Below are 15,039 nucleotides of genomic sequence, written 5' to 3' on the forward strand. Positions count from 1 at the left end.
TGTTCCTGATGTCAAAGTTCACCTCCGCCGGCCAGGGACAGTTTCCTAGGAAAGAAGGCACATGGATAGAGTTGGGCTGGGTTCCCCTGCTGCTGAGACAGCACCACTCCTACCCCGGAGGTGGATGCATCAACTTTGACAACGAAGGGCTTGTTGCTTGTTGGGGTCTGGAGGGGTCAGGAGCGGTGCACTGGTAAAGGCTTCTTTGAGGCTCTAGAAAGCCTGGGTGGTGGCCGGTGTCCAGGGCTGGGACTTGTTCCCTGTCATAAAGTTAATAACCCAGATGTGTTATTAACTTTATTTTGGTGTTCATTAAATAATTATTTCATTATTGTTGTAATTTTTGTATGTATAAATATGTGTACCGGTATGTGAGTATAATTTGTTGAGTGAGGTGGTGGTTAAGGAATTCAATTTTGACAGAGTATTCACTGAATGCAGCGGATATATGACGTGTATAGTTCGTAGCATTACCGACTAAGTGTCTCACATGGTTTCTGCAGAAGCGTTTTACAGTTATTTATTGAACTTGGTAATGGGTTTCAGAGTGCTTCTTATTGAGGTTAAGCTGGCGGCAGATGAAATTTCCAGCTGACCCAGAGTCAATGAGAGTGAGTACAGGAGTAGAGACATCAGAGGCAACAACATTGGTGGTTTCCTATTAAAAGACAGAGTGAATAACACTCACCGAATGACATAGAGGACAAAGTGAACATGTTGTTATGACATGTCCTCCTGCACCACAGTACAGACAGAGACCCTGAGTCTGCCTTTCAGCAAATGTGAGACGAGTGTTATCCAGCTTTTTGGGTTCGGGACGTGGTTCTGGGGAGCTGGCATTCTCTGGCTGGCAGGGAAAATGAGAAGATTGCTGAACCTCTGGGTCTTCTAAACATGGCTGCATACAACTGTCGACACTATATAAGACTATATAATTTCTCAATGACAGATGAATCACCATCAGGAACTCCAAATTATCCAGTTATTAATTATCCAATCTGTTGCAATCCTCTACCAAACCAGAGTAGGGTGTTGGGTTAGCCATGGGACTAGTGACTACTGGTAGTGCAGAAGTGGTGGGGAAAGGTGATGCGGAAGAGGTGCCTTTAGTGCTCATTTGAGTGCATTCACAATCTCCTGGAATGGATCCGAGTTACTTATCTTGAAACAGTGGCTAGTTCTCTGTTATGGAACGGAGTCTCAAGACAGAGATAAAATCAATGGGAGTTTCTGATAAAATGAGCATCAAACAGAAATAACCCGGCGCCGTATACATGTGGTGTTGGGCGCGCGCAGCTCTTAAAGGGGCCATACCTTATTTCCACTCGTTACAGCGTCCATCCTACTGAACAGGTACAGGGGGAGGGGATCCGGCCGTGAGTGTGAGCCATCTCTGCGTGAGTGCTATTCACGACAGTACAAGTACTCCACAGCGACTCTAGGGGTCGCTGTTTGACAAAAACGGAATTCCTACTTGGTGCTGCTTTAACACAGATGAACAACAAGTAAATGCAGGTGAGTTTAGCAAGTAAGGCTAAAAGCTAGGTTCTTCTTTTTTTGGGATCATTTTACCCATTTCATTTTTTTTTAAATAGTTAGCTGGCTTGCAAGCACTGCTATTTATAAAAGGAAATGTAAATGTAGTTTCCACATGCATGCAGACAAACAACAACATATAATTCCATACTTTATTATTGTTACACCAACAATATACTGTCCATCTCGCACATAAAAAAAGTGTTCTTTTACCAGCTACCAAGTATCAACCAAGAGTGTGGTGTAGTAAATTTAAATCTTCAATCAGTAACCAGTCAGTTCTTTTTCACTCTTTATTTTTCAGCACTTGATGAATTGATGTGTGACCTCGTAGATCCCCACAGACTCACTGGCTTTCTCGTCATAGTCCGTCCAGTCCTGAAACATGTTAAAAGAGTGTTGTGACCTCCTGAATGAACTGAACAAAGGTGTGAAATGACTGAGAGAACTCTTACTTTCTCTTGCAGGTTGATTTCAGGGAACTGAGAGGAGGTTTCTGCTCCGCTGGCAGCAAAACCAGCCTGCAGAGCAACAAGATTAATGTTTATGCATTTTATTCAGATTAGGCTAAAGCTTCTGAAGATCATTTGACTATTTCTATAGTTATGTAGGGTCTCATTCAAAGGAGTCTAAGATTTTTACATGTTTTTGAAAGAAGTCTTTTATGCTCAGCAAGGCTGCATTTATTTGATCAAAACTAAAGTAAAAACAGCAATATTGTGAAATATTATTACAACTTTTCTATTTAAATATTTTAATATGCAAGTTATTCCTGTGATGGAAAAGCTGAATTTTCAGCATCATCACTCCAGTCTTCAGTGTCACATGATCCTTCAGAAATCATTCTGATATGCTGCTCAAGAAACATTTCTTCTTATTTTTATTATTCTCATTAATGTTGAAAAACCGTGATACATTTTTATCAAGATTCTTTGATGAATAAAAGGATCGAAAGAACAGGATTTTTTTTTTTTTTTTAAACATCTTTTGTAAATGTCTTTACTGTCACTTTTAATGAATTTAATGCATATTTCTGAATGGAAGTGTTAAAAAAAAAAAATCTTAAATGACCCCAACCTTTTGAATGGCGATATATACACTGCCTGGCCAAAAAAAAAAAAAAAAAAAAAAAAAAAATGATGCACCTCTAGATGGAAATAAATGTTGTGATGTTATTTCCATCAAGAGGTGCATCAATGTTTAGTCAAGATCTTGTATTGACAATGCAAAAGTCCTGGGGGCTGTTCCATAAATGAAGCTTAGAAAAGCGGGGATTAAACTCCAACACCGGACTTGAATGAGCCTAACAAATAAGTTGGGGCTAAAGTGGTTCCATAAAAGGTAATTGAAGTTCACACAATCTCACTAATTTGATCCAGGTTTATCTAGTCTAGATAATTGCGTGTGCACGCGTTTCTGAAGCAGCCCTAGAGGTCGATCGTGGATCAAATCGATCCATCATCAAACAGCGTAGTTTTTGTGCTGTTTTATGCATTTGTGACATGTTTTTTTTTTCCCCCTCAGTGCAAAAATTACATTTTACAGTTATATTCTCCATCTGTAAATGTTAGAAAGTCGTGCAAATGTATCCATTTTGCTGCTAATCTTCATATTGAACGAGCGCTGCTGCGCGCATGCGCGCCAAATAGGAGCGCAATAATTCTGATTAAAAAATATACATTTTGCTTGGAAAATTAAAATGCGATATTTTAGAACACTAGAAATATCTTCTAATTATAATAATTTCTCTTTAGGATGTTGGATAAGTTGCAGTGAACTTCTAGCTCATTACACTCATTTTATACTTCTAATAGGCCTAAATAAAAAAAATTGAACAGAAGTAGCCTAATTCAGGGAAGATTTTTTTTAAGAAACTAAATATATAAAGATACAAAATATAGTTTTGGGTATAGGACCTATGCTAATAAAGATATAGGCCTATACTTATTTAGAATGCTGAGAATTGCAGCTTTTAATGCAATGATTTTTTTTTTGAGAAAGCAAGAATCCCCAGTTTTAAATGAGTGGTTAGATTTAGTTTCTAAAGTACATTATGGAGAGGATAACATTAAATTAAGAACAAATGTATACATTTTGAAAAGATATGTGCAACTCTAAAATCAAAGAATATTCCATAAAATAAAGGAATATATATTGGCCTACATTTACTACATTTTTATGTAACCTTCCCTTTTATTTCTAGTTATTTGTAATTTTATTTATCTACTTATTTAATATTGAATATTTGATATTTAAATAATATTACTTGAATAACTATTAGGAATTATGTGTCATTCATTATAAGAGTTTGATATATGTGAATGTTATATTTTTATTAATATTTATTTATTGTTTTATTTATATGTATGTGTTGGTATTATCACAAAAGAAAAAAAAGTAGAAGGAAAAATAAGGAATATTTATTGGGGGGAAATAATGTCTTTAAAGGAACTGTCCATTTGTATAATTGTGTTAAATGTGTTTGAATTGAAAGACATAATATATATATATATATATATATATATATATATATATATATATATATATATATATATATATATATATATATATATATATATATATATATATATATATAAGAGACAGTGTAGAGAAAGAATTCTCTGATAACCGAGGCATTCCTTAATTAAAATGTCTTTATTACAAAAATGACATGTCCTAAACGGACAACTTTAAAACGCCTTATATATGTGTCTATATTGTAGCCTTATTTAAGTTGATTTTCTGTATACTGTGTATTTATAAAGTCCAATAATGGTATTAGAGACTGTCAGTGGTAATATCATTGTGTTCTTGTCGGTCAGTGTTGAGGATCTGTGTAACAACTGAGGCTTAGCCTGACAGTTAGCCTGCCCTGGACCAGGCTAGTTTCCCAGCATAAGTTGCCAGGGTAACTGAGTTTGAACTTTTTTAAGTTTGATTTATGAAACCGAATCTACCAAAAATAAGCCTGACTAACCGAAATAAGCCTGGCTTATACTCTAATCTTGGTTTATGGAACAGCCCCCTGCACTCTGTAAAGTCTCCTCAGCACATCCCAAAGACTTGCAATGAATTTAAGGTCTGGATTCACGTGTGTAAATGGTTCTTCACGTCCCTCCTAACCATTCTTTCACAATTTGAGCCTGATATATCTTGACATTGTCATCCTGGAATATGGCCATGTTTGTTTAAGAAATTAAAAGCTACACACTCCATCAATTAGGGTTAGAAGAACTGTTGCCAAACATATTAAATGCTAGAAACATCATAATCACTGCAATAATGATCCAATCATTGGGTCTCATTCATGAAACACGAGCAGAACTAATTTTTGTGTAAATCGTGTGTAAAGTGGTTCTGGCGTAAATTTTCGGATTCATTAAAATGTTCCTATTTTCCAAATGTTAGTTGGTACACAAGAAATCTACACCTGCTCCCAGCCACGCGTAAATAGTGCGCTTAACACCCGAACGTTTTGCCGATTAATAAGGCTGCATTTTAATTCACCTTAATCGGGTACATATTTGCACAGCATTTTGAAAAAATATTATATATAGTAATTACATACGGTTTTTCTTATTATGAGAGCCAGTAATAGCATCTGCGATGGTCGTCCTTCTCCAGTTTGAATACTATTTTTCCGAAGTGAACTAATTCGTTTTTTGCTCTCAAGCCATTCGAACCATTTTCTTCTCACTTCTGGGAATGTTCGATTAACAGATGAAACTCCATTAACTGCATCTGTAATATGCTGCCAAGCTTCCTTTTTTTTAGGACCCGATACGCCACTATGTACGCTTGAAAATAAAATGTGGCGTTTTGAATGAACTTCTGATAATAAAACTTCAATTTCTGCATCTGAGAATTTTTTCTTCATTCGCATTCATGTCATAATATGATGCCCATATATAGTTGTCAGTCGGATTTAATGGGCGGGATTTATGGTAATTGAGAATGAACGTGAACGCGCATCCCATTTACGACTGATTGGAATTCATTAACACACACACACATTTCACGATCACATCTGACGTTTACGAAGTATTTGTGAATCAGGAGAAGAGTTTTCGGGAAGGTCTCTTTACGCGCAAATCACTCGCATATTTACTAGTATATTTACGAATGTTTCATGAATGAGACCCATTGACTTTTAAGCATTTGCCAATTGAAATCCAAACAGCAACCCTTTTTTTTGGTCGGGCAGTGTATATACACACTACTTAAATATTTGGAATATCTCACTTGAGGTTGAAAATCGACTGGTTCCAGGCCTCGACACTCAAACTGCACCATTGTCTTAAACCTTTCACTGTCTTCTGCCTACAGGAGAGAAAATACATATACCAGCATGACTGAGCAAAAAATACATGAACATATGCAACGGTAAATATTCATATGCAATTGCATCCTTCACTTGGTACAATGTGGCTTTTGAAGTAACAAACAATCCTCAAAATAAATGTAATCTGCCTTACTTACATTGTAAGGTGTAATCGTGTCCCTCAGGATATCTGGAAACAGTAAGACATCCCGTCAAGTCCAATAAGTGCAATGACCCATGGCACAACCAAAAATGTAGAAACAACAATAAAGATGATATTATGGTGCAACTTATATGGAGATTTGGCCCATTTGGTAGCATATTTTCAGCACATTTACTAACTAGAAGGTTGGTTACCTATCGAGTTTTCTCGAGAACAGAGTTTGCACTTCTGCACCATGCTAGCACTCCCTCGTCCTCCTTTCAGTGGCATGCTGTCCTGAAGGGAGGAAAGGCCCAGCGATCACAATACAGACCTTGACTTCTTTGCACTAAAGCTATTTATTAAACATTCCACAGCAATTTTTCATACAAAGTCACACAAATGCAAATGTGCGCTTTGTATGAGTGAGATTTTGAATGAATAACATCTTAAATGGAAATTATAATTTTTTTTAATCATACGGGTTTGGAACCACATGAGGATGAGTAAATGATGACAAAAGTTTAATTTTGAGTTAACTATTTCATATTGTCCCTGCATACATAGTATCATTTATCACAGTATCATCACTTTTCTATTATGTTTTATGCATTTTTCAACAGAAAGAAAATAGAAAATAAATCAATAATTCATGTTTCAATGCAGTATTCCTCAAAATATTGAAAAGGAACATGCAGTTATCATTGTAATCCCCAATTGTAATGCTAGTATTGACTGCTAATATTGCTAGCTCCTTTGTTTTGTTTTTTCTTCTTCTCATTTTTAAAGTTGCTTTGGACAAAAGCATGTCAGCATCCTGCAACAATACTGCAAGATGATGCAAATCAGTTATTGGTTATATTTCCCACTTTTTGCAACCTACCAGTAAGGTGATGTACTGCCATTTATCCGACACCTCACCACAATTCCCACACTTCAGCTGCAAAGACAGGAGTCAGTAATTAAAGGGATAGTTCACTCAAAAATAAAAATGTTCCAAACCTGTATGAATTTCAGTCTTCAGCTGAACACAAAAGAAGCAATTTTGAAGAATATGGGTAACCAAACAGTTGATTTTCCCCATTGACTTCCACAGTAAAAAATGTTCCATACTAAAGATGGTCAATTGTTCAACTGTTTGGTTACCGACATTCTTCGAAATATCTTCTTTTGTGTACAGCAGAATAATGAAATTCATACAGGTTTGGAACAAATTTAAGGGTGAGTAAATGATGACAATTTAAAATTTTGGGTCACCTATCCCTTTAAATTACGTCATTAAACACACATGGCCACTGACAACTTCAACACTATTTAGAATGATCAGTATTCATCGCATTTACGAATGATTCTAAATATGTAATGTAGTTATTATATATGCTGAAAAGTTAGTTATTTCTCAATTTCCATTAAAACAGTGAGCAACTAAATACACTGATTGACTGGCAGCCTGTCACACTGCTGCATACTAGCAGCGACATGAACACTTTACCTTTAAATACCAGCGGAAATCATCCCCCTCCGGCCTCACGTTTGTTACATTCTCCAAAGTCGCTTTAAACTGCAACCCAAATTTCTACATAGACAAAAATAAATAGTTAGAAGGGAGCAACAATTCACTGGCTTTCTATCAAAGGCAAGTATGCACAGCTTTCACACATACCCCCATATTGAGCCACGCCTCTGTTGCTCGACGTCATCCAACTGCGTATAAAGACCGCGACAGATGCCACGGCAGATGCTCCGCCTAGCGGACATGTTTGGTATTACATCTATGAAACGATGGAAGAGAGGTGTACAAAGAACCAAAAAGAGTTTTTTATAGTTTTATTATTTTATTCCACCACAACATAGTGGGTTATTCGTCAACAAAACCAGATATAAATAATTTATCTGGTGAATAATTCCTAAAAAAAAAAAAACGTGGCACAGAGGCATGAAGGGGAAAGGAATCACAGGCTCATTGAAGAAGTGTGCACAGGGTTACTAAAGTAAAATTCTGTTAATCAATATCTTGCTGTTAACGATAAAAGTATTTGAGGTATTTCTTTGTTACAAAGACCAACATGTCTGACTGTAATCCCCGATTTTAATCTGTTTTTTTACATCGAATCAGGTATTATTACTGGTATAATTGGCATAAAACCTTACACTCCATGCACACTGAGATACTGTAGGCAAAAACTATTTCTGGTAACACCAAATATAGTAGACAAAACATGACAAATTGGGTAATGTTATATGTACAAAAGACTACAATTATAAGAACCATGTAACAACATTGAGATTCAACTAGAAAGCTACAAATTACAAAAATAAAAAAAACTAAATGACATGTGTACCATAATGGGATCTTTACGAAAAACACATCTCTTCACTCACACGCATAAAAGGGCCTCAGATATGAGGTAGTAGGGTTTTTTTTCTTTCTTTGTGGATGGAACAACCCACCCAACCTGAGCTCTGACTTCAAGTATGTGTGCTAATAGCACTGTGATCAATGTTGTCTCTACGAAACATTCCATACTATTCATTTATTTTCCGAGTAGCTGAGAAACCATAGATACTGACAGGACAGGTCGAGTGTGTAATCAAATCTTCCAAAAACATACAGCACCATCAAAACCCTCTGAAAAACTATAAAAGCAAACAATTATCCACAACAACATTTCAAATGCAAATAATAGTAACAACAACAAAGGCATTTCAGCTCCTGCATCCCCTTATTCTCAACGGGATGCCACTGTGAATTATTCAGTTCTGCCCTCTCCTCAATGGAGGGAAGGGTCACAGCGAGGTCAGTGAGGTCTACTCGACTCGGACGTCCTTCTTTGTCTGGGTGTCCCGTGGCCGTTCTGTAGACCGTTCTGTCGTTTGATGAATCCTCCGTTCAGGAAATCCTGAATATGGTGCACGATCAGATTGATAGCCACTAGACAAATGGAATACAAGCACATCAAGTTAAATCTCTCTCCATAATAATGTGTGTTAAAAAGATAAACTTGCTCTTCTTATCCTACCGAGATTGTCTGCTCCTCGAGGGATGATGACGTCCGCATACTTTTTGGTCTGCAAAAAATAAATGTTAAAGATAATTTAGGGCATTAAGAATAGAGAAAGCAGATGGAAAGTATCAAGTTTATATATACGTGATGCCTGTCCTGACAAAACAGTGCAGTCAGGACTGGATTTAGGAAGACGTTTACGAAGATACTCACAGGAAGACAGAACTCCTCAAAGGCCGGCTTCACAAAGGTGATGTACTGGTTCAGAACCTGCTCCAACTCTCTGCCTCTCTCACTGATGTCCCGCAACACTGAGTGAAACATGAAAATAAGCATGATTAGTCTGTGCTAGTCTACATAACTAATGCTAAGGGACAGCGCTGGGTGATATGAAAACATTCACGGTAATTTTACCTCAACACAGATATTATAGCTGGAAGTACAGCCTAAAAATCCTTTATTTATTACATAATAATGCCCACTTTTTAATAAGCAAATCACATAATTTACAAATCAAAGGTACTTTATCTCATTCAATTATATAAAAAATGAATGAAAATGACAAAAGCACTAAATTATTTATATATATATATATATATATATATATATATATATATATATATATATATATATATATATAAATAATTTAGTGCTTTTGTCAAAGCACTATATATATATATATATATATATATATATATATATATATAAATAATTTTGTGCTTTTGTCAAAGCACTATATATATATATATATATATATACAGTGATTTTGTCATTCAATCCTTTTTTTTTTCAACATTTATTAACTTTTAAGTTTAAGTTTTCTGTTTTAGTAATTTTAGCACTGCAACTTATTTTATTTCAGTCAACATTTTCATTGATGATTGAATAACACACACACATATATATATATATATACACACACACAATACTGGCCTTGGCTTGTTGGTAACATAGATAATTAATCAATATCACAGACAGTATCACTTCAAAATTAAAAAGTGTAACTTGCAGATATTACTAGCGTTCTGTCTGTGAAAGTGATTAATTATCCATGTTACCAACAAGCCAAGACCAGTATTGTGCTTTGACGTATATACACACAGAGTACCAGTCAAAAGTTTGGAAACATTACTATTTTTAAGTGTTTTTGAACGAAGTCTCTTATGTTCAGCAAACCTGGATTTATTTGATCAAACATACAGGAAAAAAACAAACAGTAATATTGTGAAATATTACTACAAGTTAAAATAATGTTTTTCATCAGCCATTACTCCAGTCTTCAGTGTCACATGATTTTTTGGAACCTGTAATACTTTTTTTCAGGATTCATTGATGAATAAAAATGATCATGTGACTGAGGGCTGGAGTAATGGCTGATGAAAACCATTATTGTAAATTGTAATAATATTTCACAGTAATACAGTTTTTTCTGTATTTTTGATCAAATAAAATGCAGGTTTGCTGAGCATAAGACTTCTTTCAAAGACATTAAAAATAGTGATGTTTCCAAACTTTTGACTGTATATATATATATATATATATTTAAACACACACACACAGTATAGAACAACAAATTATTGAACACATAAATGAGAGAAAAATAAAGTTCTTCCAAGTGGAAAACCACTTTTACTATAATAAACAAAGCTACAACTCATACTCTACTAAGGGGAAGAAAGAAAAAAGGCACTACCTAAACCAAATTGCTCCAGAAATGAATCAATGAAAAATGACACACACAATGCATCTACCTCTTCGCGAGAGGCGCGTGTCTGGGTCCGTGTCCACAAACAGCTTCATTTGGAACAGATCTCGAATCTCTTGCGAGTAGAACATGAGAATCCCCTCAAAGAGAACCACATCCGCTGGATACACGGTCACAAACTCATCCTTCCTGTAAGAGGTTTGGAGAACACGTCATTCAGCAGTGATATCACAACTCCCCAAAACAGCACCCAGAAACGACAGGGGGAGCAGCGCTGACCTGGAATGGGTAACAAAGTCATAAACTGGGATCTGCACAGTGGTCCCCTGAATGATGTCGCGCAGAGTCTTCATGATGAGCTCATTGTCGAAAGCATCTAAGCATTATGGAAACAGTGATGAACAGATTATTCTCTATTCAATTAGAAGCTAATCAAAGAGACAACACAATTTTGATCCTTAAAAGAAGTAGTCCATATGACACATCTTTTAAATCAAACAAAAATTGAAGACCTGTACTCCTTTTCCAGCAGAATGGTTTGCGTTCAGGCCAGAGGAACGAACAGTAATGTAACGCTGCTACGTTGTGTTTACCTGACTATAACCAGTCTGAATTTAAATAATCAATAAATAATCAATGGTGCAAAAGTTCATTTATTTCAGTAATTCAACTTAAAAGGTGAAACTAATATATTATATAGACTTATTACATGCAAAGTGAGATATTTCAAGCCTTTATTTGTTATAATTTTGATGATTATGGCTTACAGCTTATGAAAACCCCAAATTCAAAATTAGAATATTGTAAAATAAAAAAGGTAATTGCGACTTTTTATCTCACAATTGCGAGTTATGAAGTCAGAATTGTGAGAAATAAACGTGCAATTCTGACTTTTTTCTCAGAATTGCATGTTTATATCTTGCAAATCTGACATTTTAACACGCAATTGGGAGATAAAGTCAGAAATGCATGATATAGAGTCGCAATTGCGTGTTGTAAAGTCGGAATCGTGAGATATAAACTCACAATTCGGAGGAAAGAAGTCGGGATTGCGAGATATAAACTCAATTGCAAGAAAAAATAACTGAATTGTGAGTTTATATCTCGCAATTCTGACTTTATAACTCGCAATTCAGAATTGCGAGATGTGAATTCGCAGTTGTGAGATAAAAAGTTGCAATTATCTTTTAAAATGTTTTATTATGTGGCGGAAACAAGCTTCCATGTGGTATTGAAAATCAATATTTTCAAGGTATCATATCGAAGTTGGAAATTCCAGTATAGTGACAACACTACTATAAATTGCAAAACAATTAGAATATGGTGAAACTAATATATTATATAGACTCATTACATGCAAAGTGAGATATTTCAAGCCTTTATTTGTTAAAATTTTGATGATTATGGCTTACAGCTTATGAAAACCCCAAATTCAAAATTAGAATATTGTGAAAAGGTTTTCATAGCCATGATCATCAACATTATAACAAATAATAAAGGCTTGAAATATCTCACTTTGCATGTAATGAGTCTATATAATATATTAGTTTCACCTTTTAAGTTGAATTACTGAAATAAATGAACTTTTGCACCATATTCTAACTTTTCGAGTTTCATCTGTAAATAAACGTGACTTAGTGGCGTATTGCCAACAAACAATCCACATCATCCCTATGATAAGATGCTTTCTTAACTACCGTTTTCTCACCGCTGTCATTTTTTCTTACTGAAAGGAAAGCACATATTAACATATGCATTTAAACGCCACTCTCATCAGTGTGGGCGGCATCAGGATGTTCGCTAACAGTATACCGCTGTTCACGTTTTTCGCACTTTATCAGGGCCTTTAAGGGGTTTTTGTGTTCCACAGAATAAAAAAGGGTTCCTTGAACGACCCTCAGAGCTTATAGTACCTGGGTGATCGAAGTTAAACTGGCCCTTGAGTGCTTTGGCCTTCTGTTCAGGCGTGAGCTCCATGTAAAAGCTGTCTTGACTGAGGATGACCACCTGCCGCTGATGACGGTCAATTTTATCCTGGCCCAACAGCTCCATGATCTTCTCACATACTGAAGACTAAAGACAGGACACAGGACTTTGTAAGTGCCAGACTCTTTACGATACCCAGTTCACATATACACATCCTAAAGCCACTGTTTTTGTATTATTAACCATACAAAGCCTACTGTAACATAATCGAGGCCTCTAAATTATCAAAACGATCAAAACTTTACCAAGGAACCTGTTGTACACAATCTACATTCTGTCGTCTGATTGATGGGTTTATTATTTTTTGGTTAGTAAAATATATTTTAGTATGATTCTGAAAATGTCCACCTTCAAGTTTTGGTGACTTTTATAAAGTAAACATAAGAATAAATTTGACATTGTTACTAATATTTCAAGATAAACAATTACCAGACTGAAGCATCTTGGGTTTACTTGATTAACAAAACATCTTTTTTTTTTAGAAGAAGAAGAATCATGTTATCAGGTATCAAATATGAAACAGGCTTTTGATGAATTTTTATTAATCACTCAATCATCGTTGTATTGTATGTTTTGCCCCCACAATAAAAACTACAGAGCATTTAAATATCATCTTACTAAGACATTATTGGGAGATATAGAGCGACGACTGATATTTATATGCATTTTATGCAAGTATTCTAAACTGTAATAAAGATTTCATTGATTTTATTACAAGCTATTTTGCCATATAAATATCAGCAACTGCAGCAAATTGCATGTTTTTGCTCAGTATGGGCCTCAAGTATGAGCCATATGTATAAATATGATACTTTTTATTTTAATATAGTGTATAAAAGTTAAATAAATCATTCCATTTCATATGTCAGGCTTTACACTGTTAAAGGGATAGTTCACCTATAAATGAAAATTGTCATGTCAGTGAACACCAGAAGTGTTTGGTTACCAGCATTCTTGTTATGTTCTGCACGACATAAAGGCGAGTAAACAGGGACCCGATTTCCATATCTGAGTGATCTTTCCATTTAACTTGAACTGTAGATAAAGAAGACTTGGCGTCTCTGCAGACATGTGCTATGAACTGTGGGGGGTGGGTCAGATCTCCCATGTAAGGAAATTCAGCAGGGAAGCATGGCCTGGCTTTATCCATGGCCAACTGTACAGTTAGAATGTGTGTCAGGCATTATTTGTAATCAGGTGAGAAACGTGTGTTTCCTCCCTCACACACTGACACCAGTGAACACAATGGCAGCAGAAAGTGTGGACAAACCACACTTTGACTGCAAGTAACATGGTTTAAGAGACATTTCAGAAGTTCAGCTGTAATTCTGCACATGAAGGTCAGTGGAAGATTAATGACGCGTGACGTGTTACTAAAACGGGGTCACTGGGACAATGTAAACATCCTCCGCTATTATGACGTCACGTTCCCGCAACTTTCGGTCGCCTACGAGGAGGAAGTGGCACTTTTATTTTTTGTAACAGCGACTTAAAAGGCGTCTGGCTAGAGATAAACACGTAGCAAACGTCAACATCTGATTTAGACATTCAAGGTGGCTCACGGACAAATAAACGACAACATAAAATGGGATAATTCAAAATGAATTACGCCACGTGGAGCTAAAACATTACATTATCGACATTCATTACGATGATAAACACGAAATCTGGACACATCATAACGGGACAACTTATTGGGCGTCGTTTAGTTTCAGTTTTAAATTCGCGGTTTAGAAATTTACTCACTGTTTTCCACTAATGAATGACAAAAGACTTGCCGAATGACAAAATGGTGTAGATTTTGACCTAGATATGAATACGTTTTAAAATCCCCGATGCCGTATTTACAATGTGTTTTGTTATATATCTCATTGTGAGAGTTGACTAAAGCCACGCGGTCGCTGGAGGCACCGGTGCGTCATAGAAAACCCCCGTTAACCAACATGATAATAATCGGGAGTCTGTACGGTTTTACTGATAAACCCTCTAAAGCTCAAACCTTTCCACTGGCGGTGCCTCCAGACACACCGATGAGGAAAGGCTGTCGGATGGTGTGGCCGTTCTCCTCCTCTCTGTCCTGAAGATGTGTTTCAGAGTCGCCAGCCATGCTTGCAGTGAGTGGAGAGCAAAAGCGTGTGTGTGTATGTCGCTATTCTAATAATATACACACACGGTGCTCGCGCTCCTCCTCTTTTACTGTCCCACTCACTCACTGCTCTCACAAAGAAAATAATGCTTACATTGCAAGCTGTTCCCTCCTTCGTTTAGTATACTGTTTAAGACGTGTAATTTGAATTAGGCTACCTTTATTTTTCATATAAGGATTTTTTTTTATATCCAATAA

General features: G+C 36.0%; 2 protein-coding genes across 2 annotated transcripts; both read right to left on the reverse strand.

Annotated features, from left to right (window-relative positions):
• Window positions 1-1,799: 1,799 nt before the first annotated feature.
• Window positions 1,800-7,793, reverse strand: czib (CXXC motif containing zinc binding protein). Its single transcript, XM_056263722.1, has 8 exons — window positions 7,663-7,793; window positions 7,492-7,575; window positions 6,883-6,939; window positions 6,215-6,296; window positions 6,016-6,047; window positions 5,779-5,856; window positions 1,992-2,057; window positions 1,800-1,914 (listed from the first exon to the last, which is right to left on the reverse strand). The coding sequence occupies exons 1-8, from the start codon at window positions 7,666-7,668 to the stop codon at window positions 1,837-1,839; spliced, it is 483 nt and encodes a 160-aa protein (XP_056119697.1). The 5' UTR covers window positions 7,669-7,793; the 3' UTR covers window positions 1,800-1,836.
• A 725-nt stretch (window positions 7,794-8,518) lies between these two features.
• Window positions 8,519-14,841, reverse strand: uck2b (uridine-cytidine kinase 2b). Its single transcript, XM_056263699.1, has 7 exons — window positions 14,695-14,841; window positions 12,623-12,782; window positions 10,989-11,085; window positions 10,756-10,898; window positions 9,218-9,315; window positions 9,020-9,068; window positions 8,519-8,931 (listed from the first exon to the last, which is right to left on the reverse strand). Exons 1-7 carry the CDS (start codon window positions 14,800-14,802, stop codon window positions 8,798-8,800), a joined length of 789 nt encoding a protein of 262 aa, XP_056119674.1. The 5' UTR covers window positions 14,803-14,841; the 3' UTR covers window positions 8,519-8,797.
• Window positions 14,842-15,039: the final 198 nt, after the last annotated feature.

The sequence above is a fragment of the Rhinichthys klamathensis genome, unplaced genomic scaffold, assembly GCF_029890125.1.
Source record: "Rhinichthys klamathensis goyatoka isolate OS25496 unplaced genomic scaffold, OSU_Roscu_1.1 h1tg000011l_1, whole genome shotgun sequence".
Taxonomy (NCBI): domain Eukaryota; kingdom Metazoa; phylum Chordata; class Actinopteri; order Cypriniformes; family Leuciscidae; genus Rhinichthys; species Rhinichthys klamathensis.

Bases quoted from the DNA above. Each gene is read 5' to 3' on its own strand.
- czib (XM_056263722.1), bottom strand. The intron at 6,297-6,882 runs GTAGGTTGCAAA...TCCTCCCTTCAG, and splicing joins GGCAGTACATCACCTTACTG to GACAGCATGCCACTGAAAGG. The intron at 5,857-6,015 runs GTAAGTAAGGCA...TCTCTCCTGTAG, and splicing joins ACACGATTACACCTTACAAT to GCAGAAGACAGTGAAAGGTT.
- uck2b (XM_056263699.1), bottom strand. From the start codon at position 14,802: ATGGCTGGCGACTCTGAAACACATCTTCAGGACAGAGAGGAGGAGAAC. The intron at 12,783-14,694 runs GTTTGAGCTTTA...TCCTGTCTTTAG, and splicing joins GAGGCACCGCCAGTGGAAAG to TCTTCAGTATGTGAGAAGAT. The intron at 9,069-9,217 runs GTGAGTATCTTC...TATTTTTTGCAG, and splicing joins TTGAGGAGTTCTGTCTTCCT to ACCAAAAAGTATGCGGACGT.